The sequence below is a fragment of the Doryrhamphus excisus genome, linkage group LG1 (assembly GCF_037039965.1).
Source record: "Doryrhamphus excisus strain RoL-2023G ecotype Guam linkage group LG1, RoL_Dexc_Guam_v1.1, whole genome shotgun sequence".
NCBI lineage: Eukaryota > Metazoa > Chordata > Actinopteri > Syngnathiformes > Syngnathidae > Doryrhamphus > Doryrhamphus excisus.
In genome coordinates this window covers 10,969,245-10,986,298 of record NC_136357.1, presented here as the reverse complement: position 1 = coordinate 10,986,298, position 17,054 = coordinate 10,969,245, and the positions used below count along the sequence as shown (strand labels likewise).

The 17,054-nt window shown below is 40.5% G+C and overlaps 1 protein-coding gene across 1 annotated transcript; it reads left to right on the top strand.

Moving 5' to 3' along the window:
- Positions 1–551: 551 nt before the first annotated feature.
- On the top strand, positions 552–16,724 carry st8sia2 (ST8 alpha-N-acetyl-neuraminide alpha-2,8-sialyltransferase 2). Its single transcript, XM_058076664.2, has 6 exons — positions 552–1,224; positions 3,180–3,233; positions 4,408–4,545; positions 4,616–4,873; positions 8,578–8,871; positions 14,023–16,724. The coding sequence occupies exons 1-6, from the start codon at positions 1,094–1,096 to the stop codon at positions 14,333–14,335; spliced, it is 1,188 nt and encodes a 395-aa protein (XP_057932647.1). The 5' UTR covers positions 552–1,093; the 3' UTR covers positions 14,336–16,724.
- Positions 16,725–17,054: the final 330 nt, after the last annotated feature.

Genomic DNA, 17,054 nt, shown 5'->3' with positions numbered 1-17,054 from the left:
TTGGTTCCAGACGCTCGGTTTGGGAACCTCTATTTTAATGTATTTTTATGACTATGAAGTTGAATTATCTATACATATACAACAAATATGCAAACATGCATTGTTGTAGTGTCTGACTCAAATGGGTATGTCACTACTGATGTTCATCACATCAAGGACGCAGCACAAGTGCATGGAATAGTCTCCTGGAGAGTGTCCTTGTTAAAAATCTAAACACACACACACACACACACACACACACTAAGCTTGCAACTTCTAAAATGGAAGCTGCTTGAGGGAAGTGTTTTGATCTTTAATCAAGAGGCAGGCAATTGGCCGTTTACCACATCACTGAGTTTGTACTTCGGGTAGTCAACGGGATGTACAGTATATTTCAATGTCAAAACAAATTATTAGTTTTACACTAGAAATATTAGTTACCTTACGCTACCTTAAAAGAAATAAATACCAAGAATACTGTTGTACTCAGGAACACCACTTTCAAACATTGAAATTAATTTAAACAAGCTACATATTCCAGATTAAAGTGTGATTTTTAAGCACAGGTACTTTACATTTTAAGGTCCACTTGTTGCTAGGCAGAGGACTCCGACCTAGCTGCCCCTATAGGCCAATGAACATTTTTAGCATAATAAAACCACGCCCACAAAAGACAGAACCAGGAAGTCATTCAAAGTATAACAGCACCGAAGAGACGAGGTTCACTCATTTTGGAACTACGGGTAGCTTCTCCCGGTTTCCTTCGTATCAGAACTACTTTTTTTTTTTTTTAAATGCCGGCCCCTTCCCCTTTAAGACGGCATGTGGTCCACATCACCTCGCCCCCGCTGCCTCTGGAGCTACACGCTTTGAAAGTTAGACCGGGGAATTAGCGCTAACAGTGGGGAGTGGAGACCATAGCCGGGAAGCACACACAACCACACAAGACGGAGAGAGTGAGGTGGTGGGGGGTGTTGGTGGTCGAGATTGGACGGCTGTTTTGCGTGGGAGGGGTCCTGTGATCACAACAAAGGAAACACATGATGAGTGGCCGGCTGTGGAAATGGGAAAGAGAGGGAGGTGATGTCAGCTTGCAGGACCGGTGCTGGTGCTGATGGTGGTGGTCTACCCTCTTCCAAGCCCGACCATGCTGCCTGCATCCAGGACGCTGCTTTTCCTCTTTGTGACGCTGCTGGTGCTGCTCCTTATCGTAGATGATATCTCACAAGTGGAAGAAGAAGCTGCGTAAGTAGCCTGCAGTCATTTGTCCATCCATTGTACTGTTTTATGTGTGTACGTGTGTGTCTATTGTGTCCATCAGGTTGTTTCCTTCAGAGGTTCACAGTCCATTAAGCAGTTGCTGGAATTGCTTTGTTTTTTAGTTTTTTTTTAGCTCAATGTTTGTGGCTTGTTTCTGCATTTGCTATGCAGAAGCCGATCCAGGAGAAGTGCTGGCCAGGTCCCCACGGGTTAGGCTATTTGTCTTGCAGCAGCTTGCATCTGGGATAGGCTACATTTCCACTCTTAAGGGGAGAAAGGAAAGAGGGGGGCAGCAGACTTGTGTAAGGGGGAGCGGCGGGTTACCCTTTTATTCTCTCTTTTTCCTGAAATGGAATTTTCAAGTCTCACACACACACACACATGTGTGCCCCATTTACATTTTTCACTATTGCAACAATTCTTAATTTAGCAAAAGCCAATTCCACATCCCACTCACTCTTGTTAGGGATGTTCACATTTCCCCCTTTTAGCAAGAACGTGCAAAATTATTGGATTGTGATTTGTCATGGGAGAACAAATGGACACACTTTCACCGCAGCCTGAATGCAACTTAATACAATTACTACAGCAATAGGGGATGTATTTAAAAAAAAAGACTGAGCTGTGACAAAAAGTAAAGCTTAACCATACAGATAGGGTTCAGATATTAGTTTTATTCCATTAATAATGATGGCTCATTTGTTTTGCTCATGTGTTTCCTTCGTTCTATATGACTAAACTGTTTATTCTGCTATTCCAGTAGCAATTTTTTATTATTTTATAGTCAGGAGCCTCATTATTAGCATATATGAAAGAGCCAGCCACAGCCGCCTGGTAACACACTGCTGTGGGATGGCTCCTCAACCAGGAGTTGTTGTTAATGTTCATTAGTGTTGAGGTCAGGACTGTTTAGGCTCTACTTTATTCTTTCTATTGCCAGATTCTGAAGGTAGCGTCTGACAAACACAACACTGTGGGGCAAGCGTTATGTGGTACCTGATTGGAATTTGAACATGTGTTGTATCCACCCGGGGGTGTAAATTTTGCCCATGATAGATGAATACTCGGGTCAGAGTGTGGAGAAAATGGGGAGAATGTTACCAATCTGATTGCTACCACAATACTGTATAGCATAACACTTTTTGGTGGAGGTAGTGTAATGCTGTGGGGCGGCACCTCCATCTCAATGCAGAGACATATCAATATTATATTCTGCAACCACACCATATCTCCACAACACTTCATCAGAGACGACCCCCAGAGTTTGGGTGTAGAAAAAAACCGGCATCACGCCACCTAAACACATAAGGGATCAGCTTATAGATGCGGTTCATACCAGTATGACCAACACAACCACAACTCTTAAGAAGCCACCCCACAGCAGTGTGTATCTAAGAGAAGGTGGAGTTCTTCCGTGTCCTACTGAAGCCCCTGAGCGGTCGTTAAAATAATAAGCCATTATATGTTGAAATAATTGCTGATTATATCCCACGGATGAATTAGAAACATCCCTTCAATATAATGTAGTGTATTGTATAGCCGCAATAATAACCTAATCACTGCTTGAGACAGCTCTTCTATTGGATCCCTTTAGCTTTACTGTATGTAGGTGTACCTAATGAAGCGGCAAGTATGGAAGTGTGAATGCATAACCACTGTCTGCTTTCCGGTTAAAGGAAAGCCACCTATCAATATAATGGGGCTCCATTAGGGTTACATTTCTCCTCATTACATCAGCAAGCGGCCCCACAGTGGATTGGTCTAAAAATACTTGCTCAATGCGTGCCTTTCACCTTCATTCGTTCTTAAGGAAAGACAGAGTACACCATGGCTGGGTAATGCAGTTTATTCCTCATTGCAATCGGATCCAGGAAGTATTTTTAGCACCGTAGCATTATCGAGCATTAGATTTATAACTGGATGTGAATTGTTTCTTGTAGAAATACCGGACAGTCAAAGATGAATCTGCACCGGCTCATCCCGAAACCACACAGGTTTGAAATTCAGTTATGTCCACATACGCACCTGCTTATATATTACAAAATGCAATTTATATACGCACTCTGTTGATGGAATGTAGTTGCCACTTCAATGTCATTTTCATCCTTGGAAAAAAAAGCCAGCGACAGTCGTTCTCACGGAGTATCTCATTATGGTTTATTTGGAGGAGGCCACTGCTATGCCCGCCAAGACGGCAGCGTACTAGAGGACATCTGCATTGACTGGAATCTATAATGGCTGAATACCATATTTCCGCTCTTTGTTTCTGGGAGCCTTTATTTCTTCAGCTGCTCAGAGGGCAAGGGAGTGGGGCTTTATTCAATTAAATCAGGGGTCTCAAACTCGCGGCCCGCGGGCCAAATGCGGCCCGCAGGATGCTAGTTTGAGGCCCCCCCGCCTAGTTTGATATGGATGCCATATGGTTTCATGAACCCAGAAATGACAGCTTAAAGCTGTGTGCACACCGCACACGATGCGGTTTTGCCCCGCCCATACGCAAGCGAACGAGCCTGTCTGTTTTGCTTTTTCTCTCATCATCCATGACTGAGATCAAAACACTGAAAAAGTGTTGTTTTTTTTTTGAAAACCTGACCCTAGCTGCAGTGGCCCCCAAGTAAATTGACTTTGAGATCCCTGAATTAAATAATACAGATTTCCAGTCCACCTATAATTACTCATTAAAATAATAACGCAAAAAACAATGAATGTTTTTTTAAGGTCAATGTTGAAATGTGTAGGTTTTTAAAGGCCATTGTAAATGCCAGCTTTACAGATGCCATGTTTGCTGTGCAGGCAGTGTGTGTTGATGTCAACTGGTGGGGGGTGAAAGCAAAGCGTCAGTGTAATTTCGCCATTATTAGCACAATAATTAAAGGTTTTATTCCAATGTTCTGACTGAGTGGAGGCCACCATATGAGGACATAGTATATGGCCATGCTACTGATTTTCAAATTATACCCTCTCACTAGTCTTTTAGTATAGTACATTGTGTTGAATACATGAAACAATTTTATTCTTAACATATTTCAAAACTACATGACAATACATAGATACATAATACATACCAGATTGCTAGAAGTATAGATATATGGGTATCATTTATAAATGTGTCTGATACAATACTGTTGTATTGCTGTATTTTGCAATCAATCTTGTGTCCACATTTAGAAAGACAATGGCACACACTGCAAGCACTTCACTACCAAGACTCGGTATAATAAACCCTCTGCATCGGGCCTACAATAACACTGCCAAGGTCCCATCATCCAGCTGGACCTTCAACAAGACCCTCTCCAAACTCATCAGGTAGTCCATCGCTTCAGCGTGGTTGTTTCCTTCAATCCCATTTTTACAAACATCATTTGTCTTTTTGCAGGAAGAACATTCTCAGATTCCTTGACCCGGAGAGAGACATCTCGATCCTTAAGGGCTCGCTGAAACCTGGAGATATCATCCACTATGTGTTTGACCGCCACAGCACTACAAACATCTCAGAGAATCTCTACCGTCTTTTGCCAACCATGTCGCCAATGAAGAACCAGCACCACCGGCTGTGTGCCATCGTAGGAAACTCCGGCATCCTGCTCAATAGCAGCTGTGGACCACAGATCGACTCTCATGACTTTGTTATCAGGTATTTCTTTTTATTAAGGTTCAACTTACACAATTAGGATTTATTTGCTGCGCTGTGGCCTAATTTATATCTGGGTCATGGTTGCTTCACGAGAGGACATAATTCAGATTGTGGATAGAAATTAACCCATGTGACTGCAGCATAGAGACGCATATAAGATTTAGTATGTTGATTTGAGCCTGATGGAACCAAAATCCACCAACTGATAAGGTATACACACATGCTTTTATATATAGTAACTATAGTAACTACACGTCCAATTTGGACACGTTTGCATGAGGGAGTGTGTCCATACTTTTGACTGGTATTTTAGTATTGGTTTTTTATATCTAGAATATATAGGGTATAGACACTAAATCAGAATAGGGCTTAAGTTCACATCAGGTCTGGAAGTTTTTATTTGGAAATACTTGCAAAACAACACACCATGTGTGTTTAAAAAGGAATAGCAAATTAATTTTCGGTTTATCTCCCGTTCCTCAGGATGTAATTTGCATCGAAATAATAAGACCGTTACAGGACCTCAGAGTTGTTGCTCATTGAGGTTTTAGAGGAAAACTTCCCATCATCCACATCACTCATGTGAGACATTAACATGTCTTTGTCTATTATTATTGTTGTTGTTGTTGTTAACGTTGTTAATGTTGTTACACCAAATAACTACTTTACTGGTGTAGTCACACCTCGCCACATCACACCGGCTACCTCCTAGCTAATGTTAATGCTTCATGTAGTTAATGCTAGCGTTTGTTTCTAGGTTGCTATGTGAAATCAATGCCCCCAGGAAGGAAGGTCCGGTATATGCTTAATACAACTAAAGTACTGCAAAATACTGTGTCACATGTTCTCATGAACATGTTGTTGGAGGTTTTGGGAGGTGTTTTAATAGCAGGCTTTGTAGGCAAAATAGGTGTGTCCTATTACCCACATTAATTAGCTGCTTTTTTAGCTGTTTTTATATCTTTAGACCCCACAGAAAAGAGAAAGACAGGAGTCTTTATGTCTCACATAAGGATTGTGGATGATGGGCATTTTTCCTTTTTAAAGTTGTTTATATAATTAATTAAAGATTGAAAATCTAAGTAATTAAAAGCAGGATCATATACAAAAATACATTAATCCCTCGTTTAACACGGTTCATTGGTTCTGGACCCGACCATGATAAGTGAATTTCCACGAAATAGCATTCAATATTAATGAACTGAATATTTTTGTAATTTATAACTTGCTAAATACAGTTTTTAACATTTTTAGAGCCCTGTAGACATGAAATAACACCCCTATAGTCACCCTTATATATAATTCTTTGTTTCTACCACATTGCGCAGGGGACACAGCCGCCGCTAGCAGCCAATGTAGATATTGTAAACATCAGCGTTTCAAATGGAGTGGGGAAAAAGGACAAAATAAGAAGCCAAAAATGTACCACTTCCACACAGAATGGGAGAAGACATTTTTTTCCACTCTATCATGTTGGACATGATACACTTGGCAATTTCACTACTGTGTTTTTGTGCAATGACAATAAAGGGAGTCTATCTATCTATCTATCTATCTATCTATCTATTAACTGACTCCATCATCAACATCATGTTTCATCATTGTAACATTAATGATACCTAGCACCCAGAAAACTACAAAAACTTGTCTTTCAATATTTTTTCATTAACAATAGGCCGTAGTCAGAAAACAGACATTATTTATTAATTCAGTTATTTTTTTTAACTGCAATAGAGTGAGCGAGGGATGTTCAATCCACAAATGCAAAGACAAACCCAAGCACTCTCAGGAGTCCCGTTCCCATTTACTATAGGTTTCTGTGTATGTGTGAAACCGTCAGCCGCTTCTGATTAGGGTTTGGCTTTTAGCAAAAGAATGGCAGATTGAGCTATTCATCACTATTTATATCTGTCAATGGAGGAACTATAAATCTGCCTGTGATGCAAAACTAGAAAGTTGGTATTCTGTGAGCATGTGGACTCAAGGGAACACCAAACGAAACATCTGTTGTAAAGATGTCTGTGTCACTAACCCCCCAGCTCCCACCCCCATCCCACTGATTGATTGCTTGCTGGGTGAAAAAAGGCCACAGCCTTTTTATGCAGTTATTTTATTCCTACATTGATCACTCTATGCTATCTTTTCTCTTCTTCTGAATGCTGATTAGCTGAGGTCATGACTGTTGTCAACTCGTTCGGCATGATAATGACGGTTCGGGTTTGACTGTAATGGTTGACCGAGGGCATACAAAGGGGATGTGGGCTTTTTTAATAAGCCCAAGAATGTACTCTGCTATTCATGTGTCACACGCCGTGATAATCGCTACTGACAGTATTTGGGGTCCTTGTCGTACAATATTATAACAACAGGACTGTTGTGACAGAAGACGGTGTGTCACCCTTGATGAGGAAACTAAAACTGAAAAGACTGGCTTTAATGGCTGTACATTCATGTTGTTAAATCCCAGTTATTCATAACTGCCACTTTAATATAAATAACCTAAAGGACTGCATAATCCACAAGTCAAAGCCCACGGTACACTCATACACAAGCACAGGCGCACAGAATAGACATCACGATACAACCTGAATATCAGCAGACACTGATATCAATATGATATAGCATGCTTCATACTCTTATTAGTTTGTAGTATGGCATGTTACATAATGCTCAATCAAGAGAACAATAATCAGTAGCAGTAGGTATGAGGAAAAACTTTTTGGGTATAATTTAATCTACAATATAGCGGTGGCTAGCAAGGTTCAAGGTCCTCAATTAAGCATTTAAACTCGACTTTACTAACCACCGACAAGGGCTGGTCATCTTTTCTATGATAGATAATGACTTCTTGTCCTCCCATGGGAGTTTCTCACGCTTTTCTAATGTGTCAAACAGCGCTGGATGATAATAATGATTGTTAACTTCCCCAGTGATGAGAATGAGGTTCTCATTGGGAGTGACCAGGATGGATAGGATCAGGAACAAGTACATCAGAGGTACATTACATGTTAGAGGCCTTGGAGATAAAGTCAGAGAGGACAGACCGAGATGGTTGGGACATGTCCAGAGGAGAGATAGTTGAATATATTGGTAGAAGGATGCTGCCAGGTAGGAGGCGTAGAGGAAGACCAAAGAGGAGGTTTATGGATGTAGTGAAGGAGGACATGAGGGTAGTTGGTGTGAGAGAGACAGATGCAGAAGACAGGGTTGGATGGGAAAAGCCAAATGAGAAGGAAGAACTTCCCCGGTCCCACAAGAAACTTTGTGCTTAACAAGTGTTGTGCTGACTCAGCTGGAATGTCTTTATCAGACTTTAACAAAAAATACTCCCGGAGTATTAGGGCCACATCGAAGAAGAAAAAAATCTGAATATTTATTTTTTTTGTAAATGTCCTTTTTTTTTAGATTTATGAGAAAAATGTCGTAAAAAAAGTCTAAACTAGTTATAATATTATGAGGAAAAATTCCTAAATTTATGAGAAAAAAAGCCTGTAAATTTCAGAGAATAAAGTCGTAAATTTACAAGAAAAATGTTGTAATATTATGAGAATAAGAAATAATAAGAAAGTGACTTAGTACTCGGAACAAGTCATTGGTGAATCACAAGGGAGTCATGGGAGTGACAATTTATCAAAGTTGCACCAAAGTCAGCTATGTGAACCACTACACTACCAGTGTCATTTAATGGCAAACTTGCTCTACAGGTGCAACCTGGCACCAGTGGAGGAATACTCTCACGACGTGGGCTGCAGGACCAACTTGGTGACCATGAACCCTTCAGTGGTGCAAAGGGCCTTCCAGGACCTCATGGACGATGAGTGGAGGGAGCGTTTTCTGCGGCGGCTCCAGAGCCTTAGCGGCAGCGTACTGTGGATCCCGGCCTTTATGGCCAAGGGTGGAGAAGAGCGTGTGGAGTGGGCCCTACGCCTCATCCTGCAGCACACTGTGAATGTACGCACTGCTTTCCCTTCGCTGCGCTTGCTCCACGCTGTCAGAGGGTAAGTTGCTCTTCTTGTGGTTTTACAACTACAATGTGCTCCATTATTTGACTTCACTTCAAATTTTTTGCATGTTTTAGTCGTCAGCCAAAATACTAAGCTTATTCATTGTGTGAATGCCCTTCAAGGGCCTTTTTTGTTTGTTTGTCTCCAGACATTGCCACCATCTACTTTAATTAGCTTTTCAGAGCCCTCGTGAGTTTTGTTGACTGTCCTAAAATAGCCATCTCATTAACTCGTGTCTGAGTAAATATCAATCTACGGTAATGGTAATGGTTTTATTTCATTTGAACATGCATCAGATTACAATTGAATGCATCACATAATCAGTTCACAGCTCCACATGTCCAAAAGGAGTAGGAAGAAGCATTCATTCATTCATTTTCTACCGCTTTTTCCTCACGAGGGTCGCGGGGGTGCTGGAGCCTATCCCAGCTGTCTTCGGGCGAGAGGCGGGGGGTACACCCTGGACTGGTTGCCAGCCAATCACAGGGCACATATAGACAAACAACCATTCACACTCACATTCATACCTATGGACAATTTGGAGTCACCAATTAACCTAGCATGTTTTTGGAATGTGGGAGGAAACCGGAGTGCCCGGAGAAAACCCACGCATGCACGGGGAGAACATGCAAACTCTACACAGAGATGGCAGAGGGTGGAATTGAACCCTGGTCTCCTAGCTTTGAGGTCTGCGCGCTAACCACTCAGCACCGTGCCGCCGGTAATCCATTCATCCACCTATTTTTTGTACCGCTTATCCTCGCGGGGCATGCTGGAGCCTATCCCAAATGTCTTCGGGTGAGAGGTGAGATGGCCGAGGGTGGAATTGAACCCTAGTCTCTTAGCTGTGAGATCTGCGCTAGGAAGAAGCAAAGCTTAAATCCTACCCCTTCATCTGGTACTTTTACAATCAGTAACTGTTACATTTGTTCACTTCCTGCTTTCCATAATACAGTTGAAGTTTTTTTTTTTAAATAATGCACCTCGTACCGAAGTACGAGGTGATATGACCATACAATGACATAATGGGTACCATAGTAACTGTCAATATAGTGATATATATATATAGCACATCATGACTGGTTCAAGACTCTATGGGGGTTTCCTGTGCATTTAAGTGATTCTTAAAGACTTGACACTGGGGCTTTCTAAATAGCACAGATGATGAACACATTTTTCCTCAGTCGGATGTTTTGTTGTCTTCATTATTGGTGTTGATTTCTGTTCTTTTGAGACATTTATGCAGCTGTCATTGCCTTGAGGCTGTTGCCTTTTTGTCGTTCCAACTGTTTTTGCCTGTCTCCCTCTCATTATGACCACCCTGTGGTCATGCTGTGCATCCTTCTTCCTTCCCCTCATTAAAAACACACCCCTGCCATTTTGCATGACATATGCAGCAGTTTTTTTGTTTTGGCGGGGGGGTAGCAAAGCGTTATGATTTTTGTCATTAACTGTCTGTGTGCACAGCATTTTTACTCCCCTCAATTGTTCTTGCAGATGAAAGCCAAGGCCATTTTTGTCTACTAGGCTGTGAAATAAGTGCATTCCCAGCATTTCAGCAATACTGAAAGCAGGCATCAGCTATTATGTGAACAGCAAACTGCCTAAATCTTTTTTTTTTTAATTTAATACACTTGGAGAAAACAACAGAGCAGCAAACCCAATAGCTCACCTTCTATTATACACAATCACAGACCAGGTCATAAACATAATTTTTCCTTGAGGTCCCTTGAATTAATAACAAATGCGTTAGGAACTGAATCAAATTAACGCATCACATAATAAACAAAGCTGCTCCTCAGAAGAGCAAAAATTCACATTTTCATTAAAGTAATGCAACATAGAACAGTTAAGCGTTAACAACAATTAACAAAAAAGTTGTAATATTACAGGAAAAATTGAGAAATTAGTTTTTACAGTAATATGAGAACATGTCCATAATTATATAACAATAAACACAACTAAGTATAGTTTTACAACCATGCTGGTCTACTGGCATACACTTACGGCTTTCCTGGTAGACAGAATGGATTTGATTCCCCTATCCCAGCTGTCTTCGGGCAAGAGGCAGCGTACACCCTGGACTGGTCGCCAGCCAATCACAGGGCACATATAGACAAACAACCATTCACACTCACATTCATATAGGTAATGTTCATTAAACAAGAACAGACAAATAGTGTTTGGAGGACAAGCCATAATTCGTATTAATGACACTTGAAAAAGTTAGTACATACCCAAAGTAATATCCACTTCCCTGTGGGACAAAAATGAGCTCCAAACTAACTGCATTGCTCGTTTGTTTTAAAAAAACAAAACAAAATGGCACTGTGAGGAGGATAAGTCGCATTTGGAGTCAGAACACGAGAAACTAGGAAGGATAATTCTAACTAGCTTGTTAGTTAGCTGCGGCTAACTAATTCATGAAAATAAGTCTATAAGTTACCATCTTCTCGCTGAAGGTTGGAGGTCATAGTTCGCCAGTAGCACTGGTTTTCGGCTGCTAACTCACAGTTCAAATTTAAAAAGAAACAATTCATATAAAAACAAACCAAGTTGCTCCTCTGCTCAGCTCCAGTTCTTTCTTCTAACTCTTTTAATTGCAACATTGAAAAGCAATATTTGTGCTTTAACCCACCAACAGTAAAATTCTACTTTATAGTACCATGAGAGTATTGCTGAAACATGTGGGTAGGGACAAGCACAGCCTCCTTGGTTGAGGTAATTACACCTACCACCCCCCCAGCTTGTTAGAATGCCAAATTACCTGCTGCGGTATTGGATTTTCAACCTGTTTGTCCTTCATGGCACATGAACCGCTATAAATAACACAAGCTCTGCATGAACAATATTACATTCTAACTTTAACAGCCAGAAAAGCAAGAAGCATGAGGACACAGCATGGACGTTCACTAATGAACCGGCAACTAGCAAGCGTGATAAAGCGATCAATTGGCCATGAGAAGCTGTTCCTACAGGACAGTATTTGGCATCACGCTGCTTGTAGACAGAGAGGGGGCGGTGTGATGCGTGTACACGTCCATATGTATGCGATGATCAGGTATAGGAAAACCTATATAATCGAATATGTCTCCTTATATCTCCTTGTGCTATTTGAAGAGCACACTAATGACAAAAGACACATTTTGCCTCAAGCAATCATGGCGTGCCATTCATTTATCAGCGGGATGCAGGGAAGATTCTGTCGGCCAATCAACACATTGCAATATTTGTAGCTCCACCCCTTGGGTACCATGCAACTTGGCATTGCACCTCAACATAACAGTGCCAGAAATGCTTATTATTGCATTATATATTATACATTTTCATATTTATAGGGTATATTATTTATACTGTATGTATTAAGCTATTTTGTACTTTACATTTGATTGAACTAGCTTATTGCAAGTTTATAAACTTGGAATAAATAGAATTTGCACTAAAGGAAAACGATAATTATTAACAATGATTATGTGAAACATGAACACAAATGGCACGGCGGTCTAGTGGTTAGCGCGCAGACCTCACAGCTAGGAGACCAGGGTTCAATTCCACATCTGTGTGGAGTTTGCATGTTCTCCCCGTGCATGCGTGGGTTTTCTCGGAGTACTCCGGTTTCCTCCCACATTCCAAAAACATGCTAGGTTAATTGGCGACTCCAAATTGTCCATAGGTATGAATGTGAGTGTGAATGGTTGTTTGTCTATATGTGCCCTGTGATTGGTTGGCGACCAGTCCAGGGTGTACCCTGCCTCTCGCCCGAAGACAGCTGGGATAGGCTCCAGCACCCCCGCAACCCCCGTGAGGAAAAAGCGGTAGAAAATGAATGAATGAATGAACACAAATGTCTTTCCCTTTTCTGTGCATTCTACCGAGAGAAAACAACTTAGTTTGAGCTAGCTAACAATGGACATCATATTTTGACGTTAAAGCCCGAACAAAAAAAGCTAAAAAAAATCAAAAAACCGCAACAGTGTTCCAAGCTACAGCGATATTGTTATTGTAGCAGCTAACACAAAAAATTATATTTAGCGTCACTCACAGACGAAAGAGTGGATACCTAGCTCTCAATTTTGCTACGAAGACTCACCAAGATGCTGGTTTACCGTCAGCATTTTTTACCTGATGACTGGAGCACAAGTCTTGTGCTGGAAGACACAGCCATCCCAATGAGAGCGGACATTGGAAGTGTTGTAGCTGTTTCGATGCTACTGTTGTTGAAGGAAGTAGCATAAGCTCCTGAGCTAACTCAATGCGCCAAGGAGAGACGTTTTGTTAATGTTTTATATCATCAAAATTCGGTAAGATATTGTTAATATTACATGTTATCATCTATGTAGTTGTTAATGTATGATCACAACATGTACACTATATAAAACGGGGTTGTTTTTAGAAGGTTTCGTCGTCATAATAGTTACTTCCTAATGACACGCATTGGTAGCGTATACAAACTTGTTTTCTTTAGTTATTCATTCATTCATTTTCTACCGCTTTTCCTCACGAGGGTCGCGGGGGTGCTGGAGCCTATCCCAGCTGTCTTTGGGCGAGAGGCGGGGTACACCCTGGAGTGGTCGCCAGCCAATCACAGGGCACATATAGACAAACAACCATTCACACTCACATTCATACCTATGGACAATTTGGAGTCACCAATTAACCTAGCATGTTTTTGGAATGTGGGAGGAAACCGGAGTACCCGGAGAAAACCCACGCATGCACGGGGAGAACATGCAAACTCCACACAGAGATGGCCGAGGGTAGAATTGAACCCTGGTCTCCTCGCTGTGAGGTCTGCGTGCTAACCACTAGTCCGTGTGTGTTCATGTTTCACATAAAACCATAAATTGTCCATAGGTATGAATGTGAGTGTGAATGGTTGTTTGTCTATATGTGCCCTGTGATTGGCTGGCAACCAGTCCAGGGTGTACCCCGCCTCTCGCACAAAGACAGTTGGGATAGACTCCAGCATATCTGCGACCCTAGTGAGGATACGCGGTATAGAAAATGGAGGGATGGATGGGTTTCACATAAGAATTATGAATAATGGGCAAAATTAAAAAAAAAAAAGTGCAGTTCCCCTTTAAGGGTGGAGTCATGTTTATAATCCACAACCAAATTAATGTTTTTTTTGGTCTTTGTTGTTAGGTATTGGCTGACCAACAACATCCACATCAAGCGTCCCACCACGGGTCTCCTCATGTACACCCTGGCTACCCGCTTCTGTGAGGAGATCCATCTTTACGGTTTCTGGCCATTTCCTCACGACCCGCAGGGCAAAACAGTCAAGTACCACTACTACGACTCTTTAAAATACGAGTACACCTCCAGCTCCAGTCCTCACACCATGCCTCTGGAGTTTAGGACTCTGAGCGCTTTACACCGACAGGGGGCACTGCGGCTTCACACTGGGAGCTGTGATGCAGACACCATCCTGCAGAAAGAGCTCCAAAGCACATAGCTAAGTGGAATATCTCCATGGAAACACTTCCTGGTCTAACCGCAGTGGCAGCATTCCTTTAAAACAACTTGAATTAACATATTTTATTTGAATGCAGTGACATTTTTTTTCGTGTCTGCCTTGTAAAAGTCGGTTAGCTCGCACAAAAACAGTTCACTGTGACGCACATGCTTAAGTCCAAACAGATCCCTACTTTGAGTCAGGGTTCCGCCTGACTCAAATTCAGTGTGATCAAGTTCTTGTTACCTTGGGGAGTGAAATGAAGAAAAGACAGAATGTAGTATTATACGGCGCCCCTTGAGACACAAAGCGGACACAATGTGGGAGTGTAGCAGCTGTTCACACAGGACTGTTTGCACAAGCTTTGCCAATAGTCAACTCAGTTAGCCAAGAACACCAGCTCTTCCTCTTCACCGTAGGAGGTTAGCATGCTATTTCTTTATGAATGTATGAAAGGTCTATATACAAAAAAAAAATGGCCCCTACTGTGCTCTAAACAAATTCTCTTCCTAACTTAATTCATCATTTTGGGTTTATGTGGATAGTGTGCCTATTATAACCAGTATAGGCTACAGTATTTAAGTATTTAACCAGGTAAGCAAAAAAAATACAATAAAAATTTAATTTTGCAAGACAAAAAAAACAGCAATTTTACTATAATAATTATATACTTAGTGAGAATTATTAATACATAAAATAAAAATATATTTTACATGAATATATTTCATGTAAATAAATGTGAAATATTATTATACTGAAATAATCGTAATATTTGGAATTAAAGGCACCATTTTGTGACAAAAACGTTGTAATTTTAGCATAATATGAGAAAAAAGTCACACTATACACAACAATAAAGGTGTAATTTTGCGAGAATATTTTATTATCTTACAGGACTAGTTTATTATGATGAATTATTCAGCATATTATCAGGGTGTATATGAACATGCAAAGCATAATCATGCTTAGCTTTTGTGTAACAACTTTAATATATACTGTAATCATTTTATTAAATAAATAATAATTTACAGGGTTTTTTTCTTACATTAAATTAAACATTGTACAAAAAAAGTTGCAATATTACAAGAATAAAGTTGTAATATTACAAGATTTTAAAAGTTCTACTTTTACAAGAATAATGTGGTAATGCATTCATCCACCTATTTTTTTGTACCGCTTATCCTCGCGGGGTGTGCTGGAGCCGAGAGGCGGGGTACAAACCTGGACTGGTCGCCAGCCAATCACAGGGCACATATAGACAAACAACCATTCACACTCACATTCATACCTATGGACAATTTGGAGTCGCCAATTAACCTAGCATACATGTTTTTGCTGTAGAACTTTAAAATAACTTTTGAATGCAGTTGCAACTTGAAACTCTTAAAAAACAACAATATGAACGTCTTGTATGTAACTCTAAATTATAACGGAGTTGTATAGCTTTCTATTATCTTAGGGTTAGTTTTTAGGGTTTAATTTTAAATAGTATGTTTTTGCAAGATAGTATGCAGATAAAGGTTAAGAAAAATATTAAATGAATACTTTATATTTGGTAGGCTCCTGCCATGTGACGTGTAAGTAGAAGTGTTGTCGTGACAGGATGCGCCTGTTAAGTTCCACATGGCCTCTGGCACTGCCAGTTAAGTTAAGAATAGACATGAACGTTGCACAAAGGGTATCAGCAGCCCGACGGTGGTGAATGGCTCTTTTTGTGGAACTTGTGGAAATCTAGGCAGTTCCTTTAATGACAGTTTGGTGAGGTTTGGGGTTGCTTTTTCTTTATCTGTATTATCCTAATTCCGGTAAATAATATAATTAGGCATGATTCACTTTCCTTGAAACATCATGTTGAATAACAATGAATGTATCTCATTCAATTGAATTGTGCAGTTACGACAAAATGAATGTATTATTGTGCAAGAACTTCAAACGTGGTTTTATTACCGAGACATGGTAACTGAGTCTACAAGCAAACCAAGCAAGGATGCAATTCAAAAGCATTCTTTCCTTTGTTCCGTATAGGACTACGGAAATAAGCAAGAATCTTCAAATAGCTCATGCAATTACACTGAGTTATTTTACTGGAGGAATTGTAGGTGGACGCAGTGACATTTCATTGGATGAACAGGATGGATAAACAGGGTTTTTCCACGGTTTCACACACTTGTGACACCTTCAACAAAGCAGCATTATCTGCATGTTCATTAAAATATACATTAGGCTATGATGCAATACTGTGTGAAACAGCAAGTGTGTATGCTGAAAATGCGTTATATACACCAATAAACTGGATGTAAAACACAGGTCATTTTCAAACCAAAACTCAAAATGAAACTACTGCAGTGATGATGCATTGATGATGTTGGGTTAAAAAAATGTATCGGCCCTCAAAGAAAGATGTGACTGAATACAAGATCAATGTCAATATGAGTTAGAATGAAAAACAGAAGGTCACTTAATAAAAGAGCTTTGAAGAACCTTAGCTCACAATGGTTGATGATGTCAATCGTTGTACATGAATACAATATTTAATAAAGCAGCTGTCTTTGACAAAATGTCATTTTGGTCATGTCATGTTTTGGTTGGTTGGTAGTGGGGAAACAACAGTCGGAAACTGGAGGTAGCAAAGATGAGGATGCTGAGGTTCTCAGTGGGAGTGACCAGGATGGATAGGATCAGGAACGAGTACATCAGAGGGACATTACATGTTAGAGGC

Excerpts from the sequence above, each read along its gene's own strand:
- st8sia2 (XM_058076664.2), top strand. The coding sequence starts at position 1,094 with ATGGTGGTGGTCTACCCTCTTCCAAGCCCGACCATGCTGCCTGCATCC. Across the intron at positions 1,225-3,179 it reads CAAGTGGAAGAAGAAGCTGC|AAATACCGGACAGTCAAAGA; the intron begins GTAAGTAGCCTG and ends TGTTTCTTGTAG. Across the intron at positions 4,874-8,577 it reads TCTCATGACTTTGTTATCAG|GTGCAACCTGGCACCAGTGG; the intron begins GTATTTCTTTTT and ends CTTGCTCTACAG.